Source organism: Lissotriton helveticus, chromosome 3_1, assembly GCF_964261635.1.
Source record: "Lissotriton helveticus chromosome 3_1, aLisHel1.1, whole genome shotgun sequence".
Taxonomy (NCBI): Eukaryota; Metazoa; Chordata; class Amphibia; order Caudata; family Salamandridae; genus Lissotriton; species Lissotriton helveticus.
In genome coordinates, this window is record NC_136061.1 from 2,099,819,037 (window position 1) to 2,099,842,910 (window position 23,874).

Genomic DNA, 23,874 nt, shown 5'->3' on the forward strand with positions numbered 1-23,874 from the left:
ACTAAACGCCGACAAATCGGAGATTTTATTGTTCGGCGGTTCCCAACAACTTTGGGATGACACTTGGTGGCCCAACATTCTTGGCACCCCTCCTATACCAACTCAGATGGCGAGGAACTTGGGAGTTCACATCGACAATGTAATGTCAATGAAAAACCACGTAACAACTGTCTGTGGTAAAGGCTTTGCGCTACTGAAAATGCTACGAAGAGTTTTTCCTTGGATTCCCTTGGAATGTAGAAAGATCTTAATCCAGTCACTACTAATTAGCAGACTAGACTACGGGAATTCCCTATTCGTTGGCATGGCGGATTAGCTATTTTCAAAATTACAGCTTGTTCAGAATGCGGCAGCAAAAGCCGTATGTAACAAAAGGAAATACGACTCCGCTACAAGTTGTTCGAGAGCCTTACACTGGCTGCCAATGAGAGAAAGAGCCACTTTTAAAATACTATGCATTTCCCACAGAGTATTGCACAAAACTGGCCTAACAATCCTTAAAAACAGAATCAATTTCTATGTACCAAATAGAAATCTTCGCTCCCAACTCACAGCAAGAGCGATAACTACCCGAATAAAGAAGGTTAGGATGGGTGGCCGTGCCTTCCCACACTTAGCTTCAAACCTGTGGAACAATTTACCGACAGATCTAAGACTTACTGATGACTACCTTACTTTTAGGAAAAAACTTAAAACCACACTGTTCCCTAACACTCACTAAAATTATCATCGACCAGTGCCAGCTCTCTGTACATTGCTTACATTTGCGCCATGATATCCTTTTAGGATGAATGCTAGCGCTTTAAAAATACTTTTACCATTACCATACTAGCTCGGTCGTGAAACGTCTCCATTGCGCGCCACGGTTAGCTTACGGCCGAGTCGTACGGAGCGGTTGGGACCCGGAAACAATTCGGAGAGTTTGCGCTTGTTCGCATCGTATTTTGACGCCCGGACCCGTGTATGAACCGGACGGAAATTCAGCTTCCAAATCGGGTCCGCTAATGCCGAACCCAATTCGGTGCCCTTACGAACGAGATCGGAATCGGCCCCTTAGTGTCCATTCAGCCATGCAAGGCCGCTCAGGTAGCCATGCCAGACATGGCTCATTCTACATTACGAGAGTCCACAGAGCTATCCTATAAAGAAAACATATACATGAAAGTAGCATAAGAAGAACAGAGGGGGAGAGATAAAGGGAGGGAAGGAAGAGGTCTCTCTGGCAATCTAATGTGAAGCGATCAGCAATGCACCCCCATCTCAAGGAAGCATTCCGTCAGCACCCGCTGAGTCGGTATCCACGGGTGTCACCGCCTGGTCAGGCAGCCAAGCAGCAAGATAGCTTTGCAGCGGTTCCCAAATATTTTTGGGGTGTGCTTACGCGGGCATTAGTTCCTTTTAGCAAGTAGTAGAAGCATAGCTGTCAGCTTCCGATTTTCAACGGGTACATCGCGCACATAGCCAAGGAAGGCAACCAGGGGGGTTCGCTTAAATCTGCTCCCCATTACTTCCACTAGTGTGTCTAATATGTTCCCCCAGTACAGCTTGATCATGGGGCACTCCCATGCCAAATGCAGGAAGGAGGCGCCTGGAGCCCTACAACGCACACAACTTGTCATCACTCAAACCAGCTATGTGCATCCAGACAGGGGTCCTATACAGTCTGTGAATGAATTTGAATTGAATCAATCGTAATCTATAATTGGGCGACAGCTCCTTAGCTTGAGCGCAGCAATATTCCCACACTCCTTCATCAAAGGGGGCTCCCAGGCATTCCTCCCATTTATGCTCTGTCAACGGGGCGCTTATCGGAGACTCACGCTGCACACCAGAGTATAAACGAGTAATTTATTTTCAAGGTGATGGGTTGGTTAGAAAGTCCTCAAGGAATGTCGGTGGTGCTATCGGGAAGGAGTCAAAAGCCTTGCGCAACGCGACTAAGCTGAAAATAGGTCAATCTGTCCATCAGTCCGGTATAGTCATCCCCCAGTGTCTGTCTAAGCTAATGAACACGCTGTCAGAGAATGCACTACCTAGCGTGTAAAGCTGTAGCTTCCGTAGTTGTCTACAGGTCCCTGCTTTAGCCGTGATAGGAAATAGCAGATGTCGAGTGAGTGGCACAGAGAGTGCAAATATAATGTCTAGACGTGCCCTGCATCGTAATTCCTGCCATGCCCAAAGAGTGCAGCATACCGTATTGATTCCGGGCCTCAGGTGGTGTTGCTGCCAAAACAGTACCATATGCAGTGGAATCGGGTCTGCCTGGTCACTCTCTGGGACGGTATGCGCCATAAATTGGGTGGGAAAGATCCAATTGAACCCAAACTGGGCCTGCAGTTGTAGTACAGTTCCATGTCAGGGGTGCCTAGTCCCCCTTGCTCAAACGGAAGATATCAGATTTGATCGAAGCTTTTCTTGAATTTCGTATTGAGGGGTAGTGGGATGTTGATAAAAACATATAAAAGCTTAGACAGTACTACCATCTTGGTGATGGCAATCCGGCCCATCAGAGATGGCGGGAGCAATCTCCACCGGTGCAGCAGGTCCTCTGGCTATTCCATCTGGTTACCATAATTGTAGCGCCACAGCTCATCATGGTCCCGAATGATACATTTGCCCAGATATTTCACTGGGGAGTCTGCCCATTTGAGGGGAAACTCCGACCGGAACTCGTCAGTGGCTGCAGTCAGCGGGAAGATCATGGACTTCCCCCAGTTGATCATGACGCACGATGGGCCACCGAACCTAGTGATTTCACGCTTGAGTGGGTCCAGGTTTGTCGCCGGGTGGTTGACATACAGGGTTACGTCACCAGGATCACCCGTGGTGAGAAATTAAGGCCACGGTGCGCATGATGTCGCCGTTATCTAGCAGCACGTGGCTCCATAGCCACAGCGAAAAGTAGAGGTGACAGCGGGCAGCCCTGCCTAGTACCAAACGCCACTTTGATGGGGGTGAGATCTCTCAGTTTATCTGCAGGCCTGGGGTCAGGGACGTATACAGAAGAGCAATCTTTTGGATGAAGAACGGACGCAGGACAATACAGGCAAGATGTTTAAAAAGGTAAGGCCATTCCAGGGTGTCAAAAGCCTTAGTAGCATCCAGAAAGATGGCTGGAAGAGAAGGGATGATCTCTTGCATGGTGGCAAAACGGTTTAAACATTATGGGACGTGCTCCTACCGGGGACAAAGCCACACTGGTCGGGTCTGAGCACCGTGGGGAGCAGGGGGGAGTAGCTGAGAAGCGAGCAATTTGGCGAGTATTTTATTATTAAGATTGATCACGGACAGCGGCCTGTATGAGTTACACCACGAGGGGTCTTTGTTCGGATTTAGCACAGTCACGGTCAGTGCCTCTCAGAGGGAGGGTGGGAGAAATTCCTGCTCAAGTGCCTCCTCATACATGGTGAGGAGAAGGGGTACAAGGAGTGGCACAAACTCCTTGTAAAATGCGGACATAAGTCCGTCCAGTCCAGGGGCCATGTCCCCGGGCATCGCTCGGATCACACCCAAAATCTCCTCCTCAGAGAATGGCTTGCCCAGGGCATTACGGTGTTTATCACTAAGCCAGACCAGTTCAATCGAGTCACAGAAAGAGATCAAATTGGGGTGTGCCTCAGTTTGGCGCGCAGCATAAAGTGAGGCATAGAAAGCCCTCATTTCTGTTTGTACAGCCTTCTGTCCTATGACTGTTGGATCGGTGCCTACCCGCAACTTTCTGAGTGACCTTTGACCCTGCCACCAGGTAGGTCGCTCCCCTTACCGCCACACAGCCCCCTGTGTGATCGGATCAGCTGTCTACACCCGTGTCAGCCGCCTGCATCCCGGCTGTGAGCTGTGTTGCCAAGTTACCTCCCGTTTTGGCCGCTTTTGCCTCTGCTTGATTGTATTTTTGTTGTACCCCTAATCCCTTTTTACATTCTGTACCCCTGTGCTCTTACCCTTTCTTTTTCCCATTGTGCCCCCTTTTCTTCTGTTATCCCCCTCCCTCCGTAACCCTTGCCGTTTTCTCCCGCCGCTTTCTCCCACCGCTGAGCCTCTGTGGCCCCACCCCCTTCACTCCCATTGGCTGCCCCACTCCCACCTCCCAGCTGCTCCTTCCTCCCTCTGCCCCTCATATGGAGGCCGCGCAGGGGGTGTGCCGCTGGCACGCCGTCCGCGTCTGGACCGCGCCCAGTGCCAGAACCCCGCCCCCCGCCGAAACCAAAGAACTCGACTGAGATATGACTCCGCCGCCCTCAACGCACTCAACGCCGGACGACCACCAGCCTGCTACCGAGCCGCCCTGAAGCGCACCCACGGACCCTTCACCTGTCAAGCCTACAATTTCACCTGCCTCCGAACCTGCCCTCCGCCCGCCGAACCAAACAACAACCACCTCAAGTGCGTCCTTCTCAACACCCGCTCCGTCCACAAGCACGCTGTCGAACTCTGGGACCTCCTTGATACGACAGCACCAGACGTCGCCTTCCTCACAGAAACCTGGATGAACGCCTCCTCAGCCCCCGACATCTCCATAGCCATCCCGGACGGCTACAAGATCAACCGGAAGGACCGCGCCAACAAAACTGGAGGAGGAATCACCATCATCTACAGGAACACCATCAGCATCACGACCAACACCGAAGATACTCTCTCCACCGCCGAACACCTACACTTCCAGATCCACACCGACCCCCAGACCACCCTCAGAGGAACGCTCATCTACAGACCCCTGGGCCCACGCACACAATTCAGTGAAACCATCGCCGACTTCATCAGCCCACACGCCCTGGTCTCACCAGAATACATCCTCCTAGGGGATCTAAACTTCCACCTGGAAAAAAACGACAGCAACACCACCACCCTGCTCGACAACCTCGCAAACCTCGGACTCAAGCAACTGGTGGACACGCCCTCCCACCGCGCTGGCCACACGCTCGACCCCATCTTCTCTGCCACTAACCACGTCTACTTCAGCCACTCCACTGGACTACACTGGACCGCCCACAGCTGCATTCACTTCACCTTCAAGAAGACCACATCCCACCACCACAAGCAACAGATCCCCCGCAGATGCTGGAGCAAAGTCACCACAGACCAACTAACCACATCACTGAGCAGGAACCCACCTGTCAACACCCCCGACACCAACAACGCAGCACACAATCTCGCACAGTGGATCACCAACTGCGCCGACGACCTCGCTCCACTCAAGAACCGCCCCAGGCAAGACCGGCAACAGAAAGACCTCGTGGTTCACAGACGCCCTCAAAATCACAAAGAAAACCTGCAGAGCCCTTGAAAGTACCTGGTGCCATGAATGAACAGCAGAAAACATGACAGCCCTCAAGAGCACCACCCGCGACTACCACCAGATGATCCGCACCACTAAAAGGACAACATTCAAAGAGCGGCTGGACAACAACACCCACAACAGCAAAGAACTCTTCAGCATCGTCAAAGAGCTCTCCAACCCCAGCGCCAGCAACAACGACATCACACCATCGCAAGACCTGTGCAACTCCCTCGCCACATTCTTCCACCGCAAGATCATAGATATACACGACAGCTTCAGACCCCAAACCAACGACCACCACCACCACCCTCTGCACATGGACCCCCATCAGCACTGAAGACACCACCCACGTCATGAACACCATTCACTCTGGCTCCCCCTCTGACCAATGCCCTCATCATATCTTCAATGAAAGGGGTGGTGTGCACACCAGTATTTGTCAGCATATTCCATTAAAGTCCATCATTTTGCAAGCTGTATCAATTGCGCGCGAACTGGGTTACGCATTGCCCTCAGGCAACATAAACATATATGAACAAGTGGGGAGCGTGAAAATCGCGCTCCACACCCAGACTCACTGCAGTTTGAGGATACTAGATCCAACTCATTGTAATCCATTTGTCCTTATTTATATCCATCCAATTATTATCCAAAAGTTTGTCATCTTTTTCTTCTTTTCTTTAGCTGTAATCCACATATTCAACATATTGCGTTTTAGGAAACTTAACGTATTAACTTGTGCCCATCCAGGCCTCTTCCACCGCAAGATCATAGATATACACGACAGCTTCATACCCCAGACTCCGCTTCCAGCCGCCAAACCAACGACCACCACCACCACCCTCTGCACATGGACCCCCATCAGCACTAAAGACACCACCCACGTCATGAACACCATCCACTCTGGCTCCCCCTCCGACCAAAGCCCTCATCATATCTTCAACAAAGCCGACACCACCATCGCACCCCACCTCCGGAACGTCATAAACAGCTCTTTCACGTCAGCCACCTTCCCTGAGAGCTGGAAACACACGCAGAGATCAACGCCCTTCTGAAGAAACCCACAGCGGACCCCAAAGACCTCAAGAACTTCCGCCCCATCTCCCTCCTCCCCTTCCCGACTAAAGTCATCGAGAAGACCGTCAATAAACAGCTGACTACATTTATTGAAGCAAACAACTCGCTCGACCCATCCCAGTCGGTTTTCGAGCCAACCACAGCACCGAGACCGCCCTCATCGCAGCCACCGACGACATCAGGACCCTGATGGACAACAGAGAAACAACTGCTCTCATCCTCCTGGACCTCTCGGCAGCCTTTAATACCGTCTGCCACCGCACCCTAATAACTCGCCTCTACAATACTGGGATCCAAGGAAAGACCCTGAACTGGATCACCTCGTTCCTCTCTGACAGAACTCAGAGAGTACGCCTCTCCCCCTTCATCTCCGCGGTCACCGAGATCATCTGCGGTGTACCCCAAGGCTCCTCGCTCAGCCCAACCCTCTTCAATGTCTACATGAGCCCCCTCGCCGCCATCGCATGCAAACACAACATCAACATCATCTCTTACGCCGACGACACCCAGCTGATACTCTCCCTCACCAAAGAACCAGCCACTGCCAAATCCAATCACCAGGAAGGAATGAAAGATGTTGCTGAATGGATGAAGCACAGCCGTCTGAAGCTCAACTCAGACAAAACGGAGGTCTTAATCCTCGGACAATCCCCATCCGCCTGGGACGACTCCTGGTGGCCCACAGCGCTGGGCACCGCACCTACACTCACGGACCACGCAGGCAACCTGGGATTCATCCTGGACTCCTCCCTCACAATGACCAAGCAAGTCAACGTCGTCTCGGCCGCATGCTTCAACACCCTGCGCATACTCCAAAACCAGAAAGACTGTCCCCCAAGCCCTCGTCACCAGCCGTCTAGACTACGGGAACGCCCTATACGCATAAACCACAGACAACCTCCAGAAACGTCTCCAGCGCATACAGAACGCCTCCGCACGACTCATCCTCGACATCCCTCGCCACAGCCACATATCTGCCCACCTGAGGAACCTGCACTGGCTCCCCGTCAACAAAAGGATCACGCTCAGGCTGCTCACCCATGCACACAAAGCACTCCACAACATGGGCCCAGAATACCTCAACAAACGCATCTCATTCTACACCCCCACCCGCCAGCTCCGCTCCGCCAGCCTTGCCCTCGCCACCGTCCCACGGATTCAGAGAACCACCACCGGAGGAAGATCGTTCTACTACCTGGCAACCAAGACATGGAACTCCCTCCCCGCACACCTACGACTGACCCAGAACCATCTCACTTTCAGGAAACACCTTAAGACCTGACTTTTCGAACAGTAGCAGCACCCCTTTCCCCCCTCCCTTCAGCGCCTTGAGACCCTCACGGGTGAGTAGCCCGCTCTATGAATGTTCCTGATTGATTGATTGATATAGCCATTTGCCCATGGCTATTTGAGAAGTCCCGCTAGGGTCTTCCTGGCTTGGTCTCCTTCCCGATATTAGCGGGCTTGGGCCTCCTTACCTAGATATAGTGTCTCTTCGTGTGCTGCTTCTTCAAATTTGGACAACTTGACCCTAATTTGGCTAAGGATTGCTACCTGGTTGGAGGTAAAGTACTCGGATTCAAGTTCCCGTACCTCCTTTTCCTATAAAATGCTTGTTAACAGGCTCTGGCTGATCAACAGCAGTCAATGTTTATAGATCATACACAAGCTTCTTATAATAATTCTTTGTGTGACACAATTCCAGGGCTTAATTTGTGCAGGTGTTTGGAAGGGCTCAATGCTAATACTGATTTTTAGAACACCCAAGACTTCATTGAGGCCCTTTCTTTCATGATAAGAGTTGACTGAAGCTGTGACTGCTGCATACAGATTTTTTTATTTTAATAATGGTCCTACTACCACTGAAAAGAGAAGAGTGGTGCCAGTGCTACATAAGTTCCCATTAAATACCGCCACACCCCCACCGCTTGCCTCCCTTTGGCGGACTGGAGCAAGGGCAGGCCAGGCAAGCACACACCTCTCTGTATGCCTCCCAATGAATCAGTCAGTTTAGTGGTAGCGGCGAACTTGTCCAGGACAGGACTGACTGAATTTAGGTTCACATTTAAAACATCAAGCAAAATAACCTAAGCTACCCTCAGCTAGCTTATAAATCCACTACACTATCCCTACTTAATTATTTAACATTGATACTCCCTTTTGATAATGTTTCTGGTGGAGGCGTAATATCAACAACTAAGATGAACACATACAAAAGTCAAGACAATGTACACATTGTTCTCCATATGGAGGCATGCCCCTCAAAATACCCCAGGATTCGGAGTGGAGTGAAAGAACTCAGAGAAATCGCAAATCTCTTTTTATATCCCACCTACAGTCAGATTTAGCAGTCGGTTGTCTCAGACTTATTGTGAACAATACAATGGCATTGGCTTTGGTTCAGCATCTTACTCATGATTTGATGGCTTGCTTGTCTATCTCACTTTCCTCCTCCTTTTTAGGTGACCTTGTTTTCACGCTATTCTTTGTTTGTCCCACCCAAAGAGCATTTTGGTCTCACCCTGTTTAAAGTGAATGGCATGCACCCCTCCACTGCTGACTCCAGACCTTGCATGGCGGTGCATATAAGGTACTATATTCTCTCCCTCCATATCTGTACCTGTCATCAACGGCTACCAGGGCCCACTAGACGCTAAACACCTTGCGCTTTGGGCACCATCTGCTGCTGTATTGGTGGGCAGCCAGGGACATCTTAAGGATTTTTTGGGCCCTGGGCCAAATGTATTTTGGGGGCCCCTATTGAGAACAACTTTTAATTTATAATCAAATTTCAGCTCTTTCAGGCCGTCTTTGGCCAGGTCACTGATTGCACATGCGCACTCATCCAAATTGTAAATGTGTTTACATCTCATATTCAGGGATAGTGACAATATTGTAACTGCCCCAGCAGCGCACTGGTATCACTGCAAATAATCTCTGTGACACCCTCCCATTTCTCTTATGAGAGGTCCTGTTTTGAACTAAAAGTTTTTTTTGATGGATGCAGCATAATACATAAACACAACACTTCTCTGCAAAATGTCTGTAAAAGACTTGCACACAGCACCCAAATTAAAAATAAATTAAAGGAAAACGGTCTTTAAAACAAGCAGTTTAAGAATTATTCAAGATCATGAGGGAAAGACTCTGCAGAACAGGGTTGGCGCTATCATAGGACCCCAGAAATGTTGGGGCTCTGGGCCCAGAGCCCACTTTGCCCGTGCATTAAAACGTTGCTGCTGGGCAGCCATCTTAAAATGATTTTGTAACCATTCCAAGATGCTGCTTGCATGACTGCATGTGCACCCCCATGCAGTGGCCATCTTTGAATTACTTTTGTTAGGTTTTGAGGAAATCCTTTGAAAGATGACCTCTGAGTGTGTGCACGCAACTGCCGCGGCCTTCTTTCAATGGATTTTCTGAAAGCATAAAACATTCCTTCAAGACAAAATGGCAGCTTCCAGTGTTTATGCACACTTGCCATGTAGCGGAAAAGATAAACATTGGCAAAGTCAAGAGAATGTTTAGGTGGGATCTATTGGCTTTGCCATTGCAATCTATGTTACCAGAATACAGAAAAGATAATTATGTTAATGTAGGACTCTCGCTTTGTTCTTAAGATCTTTGCAAAACCATCCTTGCTAAATGAGATAGGTGAAGAGGCCGCATTTAGTGGCTTGCTACATTCAGAGCTCAAATTCCTCTGAGACCTTTGTAAATGGCAACCCTTTTGCAAGAAATCATTACAGTGCTATACCCATGGTGTTGGTAAGCCACCCTGAACTCCTTGAAATATATTCTTCAATAATATCAAAATTGCTCACCTGTGAATGCAGTGTTTGCTTTCTAAATATTCCATTCCTGCTGCAGCATTCTCTGTCATTCTAATCAGCTCCTTCGTCTTCGTCTGAGCCCCCTCATTACGTAAAAAGGTAAGGAAATCTCCGCCTATTGGAGAACATTGCAAAGACGTTACATATATTTAACACCTTGTTAATGTGGGTATACAGAAGAAGTGCATCATGATAAGACAAGTGTGTGGAATACAAGGAGTGTGACTTCTTATCTCAATTGTAGAGGTCTTTGGTGAACTTGCCAATGAGTGTCAACCTAGTGGGATATTTTTTACGTATCCTAATGAAACTTGCCTTTTATGAAGCCCTCTAGCAAAGCGCTATCAGTCAGCATACGAGGTAGCAAGTTCATGTCAAGTTGTAGAAGAAACAAGTTGGAGAAAAGGAGTCTGACACTCCCACACTTAATACTTCTCAATACTGGTGCCTGCCAAGTTGCCAAAATGCTATTTTCCTGAACATTTCCTAGTTCTAACCAGAAAAACTTTTTTTTTAAAAACAAAGGGTAATAACTTCCACAATTTCCTAAAATTCAATGAAATAGAAGCTACCTTAATTAGAAAATATATGAAGAGGAAAAGTAAATCCAGAGGAAAAAAACATCCTTCTCATAGGGCAATAAAATAAGGCTTGACTAACCTACACAAGGTGGACTGATATTATTTTAATCTCTGTTTGACAACCCTAAATGCCAAAAGGCAGCAGAAGCAAACAAACTAATTGTTGAGTTGGGGAAGGGTCCTAACGTAAATGGGTCAGAGTTATATGCGTAAGAAGTAGTGAAGGCTTTATTCAGGCTAGGCAGTGCCTAACTAGTAAAATAATAACTGCCAGAACCCCTGTCAGGGATCTACTATAGCTTGCACCACCCATTGCCCCTAAAACCACTGTCATTAACAGTACCAACACACCTACAACCATCACACTCCTACAACTGTGACAGTTCATACTATTCCAGGCCCTCAAAGCTGTAAGAATGGCTTGGGTGGCAGTTATTCATTTTGCAAAACTGACTATTTGCTCAGTCATTGTATTGATATTATCACCTTTATACCTGGAAAGTGAAGGTTTAATTGTGGTCTGCAGAACTGTACTGTAACATAGTTTTGCGGGGAAGTAGATTAATATAGTAATGATGACTGGGAAGGCCAGGCATAAAATATGGTGGTGTCATTGGAAGTGTGGCGGTAGAAGCATATCCTTATTAGATCAGGGTAATAAAGTCAAAAGGTGTTCTAGTGATGATGTTAGTCAATGGAATTGGTTTACTGGTGCCCTTAATAATAAATTCTGGATACTCACAAAAACAAATAATTTAACAGTAGATTACGAGCATGTTCCTGCAATACAGCTGGCCTTTCTTTTTGTAAAGAAAACTTTGATCGGCTGAACAGTCTTAATGTAGATATAATCTGTATTCAGGAAGCATAGTTATCTACTCAGTTTCAGCTTAAGACTCTTTATGTGCTCAGCTGTCCAGCCACTCCCTATCACAGAAGTCAAGGGAGTGGGGATTGAAATTCTACTGACAACTAAATACTTTTGGTCATACAGTGGATTTACTCATCTATCAAATTTAGTTCAATGTGTAAAGCTCTTGAGGGACTCCGGCCAGGAATGTAGTGACCGGTTTATGCTCCTGGCAAATGATTACATCCCCCCAGGTTCCGCTCATAACCCCCTGATCACAATTGTCTTTTCTTTTCTCTACCAGATCGGCGAATCTGAAAATTGACAAAATATAGTTTTGAGTGGGGATATTAATGTGAAAATATCGAATCAGTCTGTAAATGTTTATGCAGATAGTGACAGGGAGGAAGCATTTAATATTCCACTAGCTATATTAAAGTCAAATTAAATTGGACAAATGAGGATTTGCTTTTGAGACAGAACGAATGCATGCTTGTTAGTGAATGGCAGAATGGAAAAAGAGGTTTCGTCAAAACATACCAATATTTTCACTTGGGGTCCTTCCCTCATTGATTATGTGATTGCATGTTTTCCTTTTTCAGTTCACTCTATGGTTTAGGTGTAATTGATTCCGATTACAGTGGTCATTAACCTACTTTAATTTTGTATTAACTTCCCAAAAGTAGGTCTGAGGGCTTAGAATACCAAGGGCGATGTTGTTTTGTCTAATAGGGCCAACAGCAGACCTCATCGGAATTACAATAAAATAACAGTTTTAGAAGATATACTCCAAATATTTACTGAAGAAGTACAATTTCGCTAATCTATTTCCCCTCCTGAATTTGAAGGGCCTATGATGTCCTTGTGGGGCTCACCAGATCTCCTACACAATAACAAGCTCTCTAGCAGAAAGTCACTGTGTGTACAACTTCTAAATAGGGAGATTAATTAGAAGGCAATTCCTGTACTACTCTTTCATTGAAGTAGACAGAAATCTGCTGATAAGAAATTGTCTTGTGATCTCAAGTGGATTGAGTTAAAAGAGGCTGCAATCTCAAAAGATGTTAAAAAATTCAGGAAAATTATAACAGTTGTTTGCGGTGAAAGATTGAAATTTGTGCCTGTGCCAATTAAAAATCAGATTGGATTAATTATATAATAGGCTGTATGCCCCCAATCCGACGGATGGCAGTTCAATCACACTACTCGATTAGTTCGGAAAGATATTTGTGAAAAGTATTCAGGACGTTTGAAGGATTTGGTTGATGAGAAAGTCATAATTTCCATGGAACAAGTCGGTTTAAAAAAAAAATATTGTACACAGGACAATATTGTTATGTTCCAGTTAATCTTGGAAAAATATGTCAGTATCAGTGGCCAATTTGCTTATGCCACTTTCATTGCCTTTTCCACAGCAATTGATCGGCTAGTCAGACTGTCGCTTTGAAAAAAATTGATTGTACAACCTAGGTATTCCTGAGAGTTTCTTAAAATGTATTATAGCTTTGCACCATTGCATGTGGTGCCAGGTACTCCTGGGTGATGGTAAGGCTCTTTCTTCTGGTATTTCTATTAATATTGGTCTCAAACAGGATTGCAGGTTGGCTCTTTCATTATTTTTCCCTATATATAGGATTAGCTATGGGCTGTTTCTGAGTGCAAGGGGGAAGTACCTAATATAGGGGATCATTTACTGTCTTGTTCATTATATGCGGACGATATTGTTATATTAGTCCTTTCTCCCAAGAGTCTTTAAAACCGTTTGATGGGTCTTGAACAGTTTGTAAGTTTCTTTCTTTAAAAATGAATACCATAAAAAGTAAAGTTGTCATTTTAAAGTTAAACTGTATAGGAAGGAAATTCAATTCAAGTGGAAATTAGGTAATGAGACCTTGGAGGTAGTGAAAAAGTACTCATATTTCGGTTATATTTTTTCCTGTTCCTTGAGTGAAAATGATAATGTATAAGATCTTTCGCGTACATGGATTTGCCAAGCTAATGGACTTGGATCATTCAATAATTCTTTAGGCCGCAGATACTTTGAACATATGATCTCAGCGTATCGCATGAAGGTACTATCAACTCTTTTATATGCCATGGAAATAATCATAGAAGAGAAATGGGCTTTCATGGGTAAAATTGAGGTTCAAATGTTACGGAGATTGTGTAACTTGTGTTGTGGGCACCATATTGAGTACTGTTTATGAAAGGATATGCTTAATGTTGTTGCTGTCTCTCCAACTCAGCGTAGACCTCAACAATTTCTAATCTGGAATTTAGACGATGGAATCAGACATTTGTTTTATCTTCTAATAATTGATATTTTACCACTGCAATATATAACGGTTGCCTGGCAAAAATACTAGCTATAGATCGAATTTGTGATTTATGTAATAATGGTATCCAAGATTTCAACCATATAATTGTTTATATGTCCAGCACTGCCCTAGTTGTTGATTTTTAAAACCACTCTTTTAAAAATACATTGTATGTTCTTTTGATGAAGTCCGACAATTGCTATTTTCACCAGTGAAATGAAATGTATGGTTTTAAAATATGAAAATGTTTAAATCGTTGTATGAAATTGTATTAACCTGAATTAATTGTATTGTGTTGTTTTTGTGGACATCTTAGGAGATCCAAAACTTGAAATAAATCTTGACTTGAACTTGACATGCTTAACCGACCACAACAGGGTATCAACATTTTTAAAAGGGGGGGTCTTTAGCGCTTTCTCCCATTAGCTAGGTATAATCTTTTGGTATATTATTTCCCATATGTGCTTCAGGGCATTAGGTGGATGCATCCCAGCCAGGAGATTCTTCTTCCAGTTATTACTAATATTGAATGAATGCACTGTGTGCTGCAGTTGTGCTGCTCCATTATATACCAGGATGTTTCAGGTTTTCTTATTCAATATGGCTATGTTTTCCCACCCAGATGTAGAAACACTTTAGTCTATCCAATATGCAGAACAGGCCAAATGGCATAGGAGAAACATCCTTTACAACGGAACCGCTAAAACGCGGTACCGTTACGACGCAGTTTTAACAACGAAAGTCGTTACAACGACTTTCGCTGGAGGGCGCTCTAGGATAGGGGATAGTTTAATTTACTATCCAACACCTTCCCTACTATCCACGGGGACTGGTGTTGGAATAGTAAATTAAACTATTCACTATCAGCTCCCCCCCAACGCAAGTCGTTGTAACGATTTGCGTTGTTAAAACTGCCTCGTAAAGGGACGCGTTGTAAAGGTACGCGTTGTACCGTCATACATCCATGGCATAGGGCACATAGAGTTCTGCAACAGAGACACTGCAGGAGGAAGACTATTTTCATAAGTGATATTCTTCCCATGATTGATGGAGGTAGTGTGTGAGCCCTGTAAGTACCCTCCACATATTAGGCATTTATTGGGATTTTACTCAATTTGTAACTTGTACTCTCAAGTATATAGAGTGTTTAGTTTCCCAATTTGTCCCCAGATCCGGAAGGGCATGTCCTTCAGGTATTAGAATCTACCCAATTGAAATAGCTTAGACTTACCCCAGTTTGTTATTAACCCAGAAATGTTCTCATGTTTGTCCAGTTCGGTAAGGATAAGTAGGACAGAATGCATTCTATGTAGAGCGACACAGTATGTATTGTTGGCCTGTTATTTATATGCATTTGCACCATCAGTGTTTGTAGTTTAAAGGCCGGAGGCTCCATAGAAATTGCAAGCAACATGGTAGATAAGAGATAAGGAGCAGCCTTGCAGTGTACCTTGCCAAAGTATCCAGGTAGTTGTTATCCATCACTCTGTGCATACCCTCGCTGTCGCTTCTCTGAAGTATGATTAAACCTATCAAAGGAATTTAGACCAAAACTCAATTTTTTCCATTATAAGCCAGGTATATTATCAGGATACCCTATGAATGGCATGCTGTATATATAAGGCCACTAGAGTGTACTCTTCTTTTCTTTCCATCAGTGTGTGCTTAACGTGTATTAATCTCTGCTGTTGTGCATTGTTCTCCTGCCCGCAAAACAGTGGGTTGGTTCTCGTGAAAGGTACAGGATATCACTGCTATTATTTGGTTTACTAAGCAGTTTCACATCTGCATTCAAGACCGACAAGGGGGGGAAACAATCATAGTTATGTTATATCTTTGCCTCCTTTGGGGATGTATGTGATCAGTGCTTCTCTGAAGGAATGAGGCAGTTTTCCCAACTCATGTGCTTTCTCAATAAAGGTTAATAAGTGGTCTAGGATTGAGTCAAGTACTAATTGGGATGGCTCGGTTGGTATACTGTCTTACCCTGTAGTTTTTATCTTTTAGATCCTACAGAATGCTACCACAATGTTGTCTTTGTTTAGGAGAGCTTCTAGGCTGTCTTGAAGTTCGTACAACAACTTTGATACTTATAACTTGATTAAGTATTATACAAATGTATTCTCTTGATATTTTGTAGGTCTTTGTATAATCCTTTGCCAGGTATTCCTAACTTTTTTAGAGCCCTCTGCCTATTGTAGTCTTAGTATATGTGTGTGGGGTTTTTCTATTTTCAATAGGTGGCCTGAATACCCTTAGGGATGATAAGCAGCGCTCTCCAAATACTATTTGATTGATTGGTTGAATAGTTCTCCTCTATAAAGTCTCTGTCTATAGTGGGTTAGAGTATATTTGTCTAATTAAGGCCAAGTGTCCTTAGGTTGTCTCCTGGTGTCTATCAAATATTGTATTTTACCTGGCTTAAACCCCCCCCCCCCCTCTAAATACCCAAATTTGCAGACTCCATGTCTTGAAGCGTGCTTTTCAATGGCAGTCTCACCTCAGTGATTTGTGATATGCACGTTCCCGTAAGTGTACCTTATAAGACTCCCATTCCAGTGCCCTGCACCCTGCCCTTTTTTGATGATGTCGGAAAGACTGTGTAGTGTTCTATTTCCTCTTTGGGACAAATGGTTGATCAGTTCGTGCTTTGGGTCTAAGTCCTTTGAATGGCCTTTTCAATAAAGCCTGTATCTGAATTAATACGAGGACCACCGACTAGTAGTGAGAAAGGAACCGATTTAAGCATGCTGTTTCAACAAATCCTACAAAATCTTCTACTTTCATCAAAATATATTCAGTTCTACTGTGGGTGTGATGATTGTGGGAGTAATATGAATAGATTTGGTCAGTTGGGTGCTAATGCTCTATACATCTAATACATCTGTCTCACTGATTATATTTTCCAGTGCAGTTTCAATGCCTAGGTTTCGGCCCAGCTTTGTGGAGAGGGGATTTATCAAGGTGTCCATTTTGGATACAGTTCAGCTTACCTACCCAAATGAACCTTGTACCCCGAGAAGAAAGTGCTGTCTGCATTCTTTCCCCAAAAACAAAGTGTTGTCAATATTTGTTGCCCTCATGTTCACGAAGTACGTTTCAATAAAATATAGGAGACCCAAAACTATGAAATATCTTCCTCGAGGGTCTGGGACAATCACTGTTTTTGGAAGGGAACACCAACAGTGATCCCCCATAGAGTAGGTAATTCATTTATCGACCTCAGGTTGCAGCAAGTGCATCTAATGCAGCACAGCAATTTTTAATCCTTGCTTCTTACGGTAAGCGTGCACCCTGTATCTTTTGGGATATATATCCAGTCCCAGTATGTTTGATGAGACTGGCTTCCACTGAATATCAGACGATGTTTAATTACAATGGATGTATCTGGTCCTTTAATGAGTCCCCCTCCCACTTGCAACATAACCATATGGTTTGCAGATTTGAATGCCATGATGCTGTGCAAAGCAGATTTAAAGGTCATGATGCTTTGTAAATTAAAAAAACATGTTCCTCAGGTACTGTAAAGCTGTCTAGAAACATTCTATCTTCAACAAGTCTAATAACTCTTCCACGCCATAATCCCATCCAAAGGCTATTTCAAATGAACCTACATTTAAACCAAGCACCCATCTAAATAGCTGTAAGTGGCCTCCCCTTAGCAAGGAATTGAGATTGTCTAGAACCCCTCTTTTCTCCCTAAACTTAAATAACTTCCACTCTAGTATTGTTGGATGAGTGAAATTAAAATCAACAAAACAATGAATCAGAAACAATTAGGATCACTAAATGTTACCTCACGGGGGGTCAACAGTAGCCTGATGTGAGAAGTTGGCCTGGTATATGATGCTCACTAGTTCTAGTGATCACCTTGTACCATGCCAAGCAACCCTTATGGTGCAGGTTGTAAAGTCAACCTTATAGACAAGCTATCCTAGGGGTAGCATGGACTAAGCAGTCTTAGGCTAAACTCTGTAAAGGCATGTGAAGCAAGCTGTTTTACCGTACACAATACCTTGAATACCAAATGAAAGGACACCACACAGCTATATATTGAAAATATATATAGATTTATTTCTACAAATAACCCTGATACTCTTTATGAGCACAGAAGCAAATGCGTTAAAACAAAACACAGTTTAAATACACAAAAGTTGCACAATTATGGATGAGCCCTAGGGGCCACCTAAACCATATACTAAAATAGTGGTATAAGAACCACTATGGGGAAAGTGAAGAGGCCTAGGGCCTGGGGAATCGCTGGAGCTGTTCGGGACTAGCAGTGAAGAAGTCGGGAAAGGCCCGCGGGACTCGGGTGCAGTGCGGAAAGTGCACGCTTTACCAATGCAATGTCAATGGTGCATAAAAGTTACAAAGTTATTTAAAAAGGAACCTTCCGAGTGACCTAGGAGGATGAAACTTTAGACACAGACCCTAGAGGTGTGTACCAGTGTGGGAACACCGGCGGAGCTGAGTTACCTCACCCACAGGAAGCGGGTGCACAGGGTCGAAGTAGTGTCGGGTTTCGTCACGCAGGTCGATGGTGCTTGGAGCTGAAGATGCTGCAGGCGACTCGATGTGAAGAGTTCCGGTGGATCCAAGGGTGGATCTGAAGAGGTGAAGACCTGAAAGCAGAGGGGACAATGTTCAAAGTCACTAGCCAGTGACTACCGTGGAACCAGAGTGGAACCAGGCGATGTCGGGTGCAAACAGGCGTCGAGGTGTAGCTTCTCTCTGCAGCCACGTGGACACGAGGGGTCGAAGACGTCCAGGAGTCGGTCACGAGTTGTCCCATGTAGGCTTCTCGCTGTTGGCGGTGTCGGCAACTTGATTGAAGCAAACAGGCCTTGGCTAATGCAAGCCACGCAGGAATCAAAAAAGGCTTGTTACTCGGACCAGCAAGGTCAGAGCAGGTACTCCTTTTTACAGGAGTGAGGGCAAGTCTGGAGCGACCAGACCCGCAGTGTAAATCGAAGGTTTCGCTGCCAAGATGGCCGCTAGCCACGTGGCAAGTGGCCGGGATGGCGCGTCGAGTGGCACAGTGCAAAAGGGCCCCACGCAGATCGTGGAGATGCTGGATGGCTGATCTTCGGTGCAAGGGCTGCTCGAGGTTGGGGCTTCTCAAACCCCAAAGCACAGTGTCGAGGGTGCCTCAGATGCCGTGCAGTCAGCGTTTCGGGGGTCTTCCAAGAGGTCCGGTCCCACGTCTCTCGGTGCCTCCACGGGTCCCTTCTTTGCAGGGACTGTGGATCGGGCGGTGAGAAGTCTGGGAGTCTGGGTCTTGTCAGGCTCTGGGCTCGGGCTCCGGCGGGAGGCAGCGGCAAAGCAGACGTCGAGTTGCTGGTTGGTGCCTGTATTCACAGGGTGGTCACTCCTTGGCCACAAGGGAGATTCTCTTCCGTCTTCTGTGCAGCAGAATGTCGAAGTCCAGTCTTCTTCTGTATTTCAAGTTGATTCAGGATGATCTGAAGTCTCAGGACACAGCTCCCACTCTTATTCGAATCTGGGGGCCGGATCACCTACTAGGTCCCTCCTCTGGGTGGAACCAGGAAGGGGGGTGGTTACACCCCCTTTCCTTTGACCAGTTTCGCGCCAGGACTGGGGCTGGAAAGCCCCAGCACCGGTTTGAACTGGCCTATGCACAGGGACACCTTGTGTGCCCCAGGCATGTCTGATTCTATTCAGCCCTGTCCTACCCAATACACAAAATCCTGTATGGAGTGGTGCTAGCACCTCCCCAGGCAGGAAACCCTTTGTCCAAGCTGCCCTCGCTGGAAGGACTCCCAGCAGCAGGAGGTCAGACTTGTGTCTGTGGTGGCAGCATCCATTTTGGGATGCTAAGGCTCTGTTTAACTTTAACCGGGGTTCAGGCTAGGTACATGTCGTGTCCCTCTAGAAGGGTGGAATGCTACCCCCGTCGCCAGAACTGGCGAGGGGGTAGTATTCCAATTCGTATGACACCTTACTCGACATGTTTTGATAAAGCCAAACCCAAGATAGCATTTAACCGCGAGGTTCATAATGCACTTAAGAGTATATGGTATGGCAATATCATGAAACAGCTAAAGGACATGGTTCCGAAAGCTGCAGACAGGCTCAGCTCATGCCAGAGCACCATCTCACATATTTCCAAGCACTCTGCCTCCAGGATTGATGAGGCCTTCCATAGGAGTGGCTGACAGGAACATATGTGTCCATTTTAGGTTAGGTATAGGCATACTACACCTAAGTAAGGGGTGGTTACACCGACTTACCCCAGCTGAGTGATCAGCCAGTTGTGTCAAATATGGAGGCCAGGCCAGGGGTGGCACAATACATGCTGCAGCCCCTGGTAGGCCTTGGAAGCACCTACGCCCTGGGTACCTGGGTACACTGTTACAGGGGCCAATAAGGTGAACCAGTTCCAATTTCGTTATGCACCTAAAGTACATGGGTTACAATTTAGAGAGAGAACAGCAGGCTGTGGGTCTGATTAGCAGGCCCACAGCCACATTAAGTCATAAACCAGTGAAGCAAAAAGCAAAAATTTGGGGTGACCATAGGATAGCAGACCCTACTCTCCTACACAAACCCCCCCCAAACGCAGGGACAGTAGACTAACCTTGACCAGTTGTGTCTTCATGTTCTAAGTGGAAGTACCTGGAGAGACCATCTGCATTACCATGGTCAGTCCCGGGGCGGTGCTCCACTGTAAAGTCCATCCCCTGTAGGGAAATGGACCACCTGAGCAGTTTGGGGTTTTCACCCTTCATCTGATTAAGCCATAAGAGGGGCTTATGGTCGGTCTGAATCTTGAAGTGAGTGCCAAACAAGTATGGTCTCAACTTCTTCAGGGCCCACACCACAGCAAAGGCCTCCCTCTCAATGGCCGACCAACGTTTCTCTCTGGGGGTCAGCCTTCTGCTAATGAAAGCAATGGGCTGGTCTTGACCATCTACATTAAGTTGTGAAAGCACAGCTCCCACTCCCAACTCAGAAGCATCTGTTTGGACAATAAACTCTCTGGAGTAGTCAGGACTCTTCAGGATAGGTGCAGAGCACATGGCCTTCTTCAGGTCATCAAATGCCTTTGACAGTATTCTGTCCACTGAACCTTTTTGGGCATCTTCTTGGATGTCAGATCATTAAGAGGAGTCACAATGGACCCATAGTTCTTAACAAACTTCCTGTAGTACCCAGTCAGGCCCAAGAAAGCTCTGACCTGAGTCTGGGTAGTTGGAGGAGTCCAGTCCTTTATGGTCTGAATCTTACTCTCCAATGGTTGAACTTGGCCTCCACCCACAAGGTGGCCCAAGTACACAACCTTACTCTGCCCTATCTGGCACTTGGTTGCCTTGGTAGTGAGGCCTGCCTTTTGCAGAGCCTCTAGCACTTCCTTCAGGTGGACCAGGTGATCCTCCCAGGTGGAGCTAAAGACAGCAATATCATCGAGATATGCTGCACAAAAGTCATCCAACCCAGTAAGGACTTGATTCACCAACCTTTGGAAGGTGGCAGGTGCATTTTTCAAACCAAAGGGCATCACCACAAACTGGTAATGCCCACTGGGGGTAGAAAATGCTGTCTTGGCTTTAGACTCCTCAGCTAACCTGATTTGCCAGTAGCCAGCTGTCAAGTCAAATGTGCTCAAAAACTTGGCAGAAGCCAATTTGTCTATGAGCTCATCTGCCCTTGGAATTGGGTGTGCATCTGTCCTGGTGACAGCATTGAGTCCTCTGTAGTCCACACAGAACCTCATCTCTCTCTTTCCATCTTTGGTGTGAGGTTTGGGGACCAGAACCACTGGGCTAGCCCAGGGGCTCTCTGAAGGCTCAATGACACCTAACTCCAGCATCTTTTGCACCTCAGCCTTGATACAGTCTCTGACATGGTCAGGCTGCCTGTAAATTTTGTTCTTTACAGGAAGACTATCACCAGTGTCCACCACATGGGTACACCAGTTAGTCTGACTGGGTGTCAGGGAGAACATATGTCGATATGACTGCAAAACCTGTCTACAGTCATATTGCTGATGTTCAGTGAGGCTGCCATCTAAGGCCACACCATCAACTGAGCCATCCTCAGGGTTCTGAGTCAGCAGGTCTGGGAGAGGGTCACTCTCTTCCTCCTGCCCCTCATCTGTAGCCATGAGCAAGCCCATGTCTGCCCTGTCAACATATGCTTTCAGCCTGTTAACATGGAGCACCCTGTGGGGGCTCCTGGGAGTTCCTAGGTCCACCAAGTAGGTAACCTCTCCCTTTTACTCCATGATTGTATGGGGTCCAGACCATCTGTCTTGGAGTGCTGCTGGGGCCACTGGCTCCAACACCCATACCTTCTGTCCAGGCTGGTACTCAGTCAGGACAGCCTTTTGGTCATGCCAGGCTTTCTGTAAGGCCTGGCTAGCCTCAAGGTTTTTGGAGGCCTTCTCCATATACTCAGCCATCCTGGAGCGGAGACCAAGTACATAGTCCACTATGTCTTGCTTGGGCTTTTTGAGAGGTAACTCCCATCCTTCCCTCACCAGACATAGGGGTCCTCTTACAGGATGTCCAAACAACAATTCAAAGGGGCTGAAGCCAACTAGTTTTTGTGGGACCTCTCTGTAAGCAAACAGAAGGCAGGGCAGAAGGATATCCCATCTTCGCCTGAGCTTCTCAGGTAATCCTTTGATCATGCCCTTCAGGGTCTTGTTGAATCTCTCAACAAGCCCATTGCATTGTGGATGATAGGGAGTGGTGAACTTATAGTTAACACCACACTCCTTCCACATAGCTGTCAAGTAACCTGACATGAAGTTTGCACCTCTATCAGATAATACCTCCTTAGGAAACCCCACTCTGGAGAAAACTCCAAGTAAGGCCCTGGCCACAACAGGAGCTGTTGTGGTCCTAAGTGGAATTGCCTCTGGGTACCTGGTGGCATGGTCCACCACCACCAGTATGAATATGTGCCCAGATGCTGTGGGAGGATCCATTGGTCCAACAATGTCAATCCCCACTCTCTCAAAGGGCACCCCCACCACAGGTAGTGGTATTAGGGGGGCCTTTGTGGTACCACCTGCTTTGCCACTTGCTTGGCAGGTTACACAGGAGTGACAAAACTCCTTGGTATCTTCTGACATGTGAGGCCAGTGAAAGTGACAGACAAGTCTATCCCATGTTTTGTTCTGTCCTAGGTGTCCTGCTAAGGGAATATCATGTGCCAAGGTAAGAAGGAAGCCCCTAAATTGCAGAGGTATGACCAACCTCCTGGTTGTTCCAGGCTTGGGGTCTCTACCCTCTGAATAAAGGAGCCCATCATCCCAATAAACCTTATGGGTACCTTGAGCATTCACAGCAGCCTCAGCAGCAGCCTGCTGTCTGAGGGGTTCAAGAGAAGGACAGGATAACTGAGCCTGCCCAAGTCTGCCAAGTCTGCCCTAGAAGGTCCCCCTGTCCCCAGAAACTCAACCTGATCAGGTTCAAGCTCTATAGGGACAGTTCCTTCAGGGGTCTCAGAATCATCTTCCTGTGAAGGCTGATCCTCACTTGTAGGTATTTGGGAAGGCACAGCCTTTGCCCTCCTGTTCCTTGTCTTGGGAGGTACTTGGTCCATTGTTCCAGGATCCAAGACCTGAGGTTCAGAGAGGCACTTTTTGGCCTGTGACCTGGTCACAGCAAGGGCATGTGATGATATCCCTAACATCTCTGCATGAGTCCTGTACTCAACTTCTGACCATAGAGAGCTCTCCAGGTCATTGCCCAACAAACATTCTACTGGGAGATCAGCACTAACCACAACTCTTTTTAGGCCAGTTACCCCTCCCCAGGAAAAGTTAACAATTGCCACACTATGTGTAGTAGTGACATTGCTGGCATTGGTCACCAGGTAATTATCACCTGGTATGTACTGTCCAGGGTCCACAAAGCTAGGTGTCACCATAGTGACACTGGCACATGTGTCCCTGTATGCTTGA

General features: G+C 46.5%; 1 protein-coding gene across 4 annotated transcripts in view; it reads right to left on the reverse strand.

The window, feature by feature from the left end:
* FES (FES proto-oncogene, tyrosine kinase) overlaps positions 1–23,874 on the reverse strand; it is a 498,639-nt gene that overhangs the window by 39,685 nt on the left and 435,080 nt on the right. For all 4 annotated transcript variants that reach the window (XM_078683274.1, XM_078683270.1, XM_078683273.1 and 1 more), the window contains exon 17: positions 10,180–10,303. In XM_078683274.1, the coding sequence (XP_078539400.1) occupies positions 10,180–10,303 (124 nt within the window). The remainder of the gene's footprint in view (positions 1–10,179; positions 10,304–23,874) is intronic.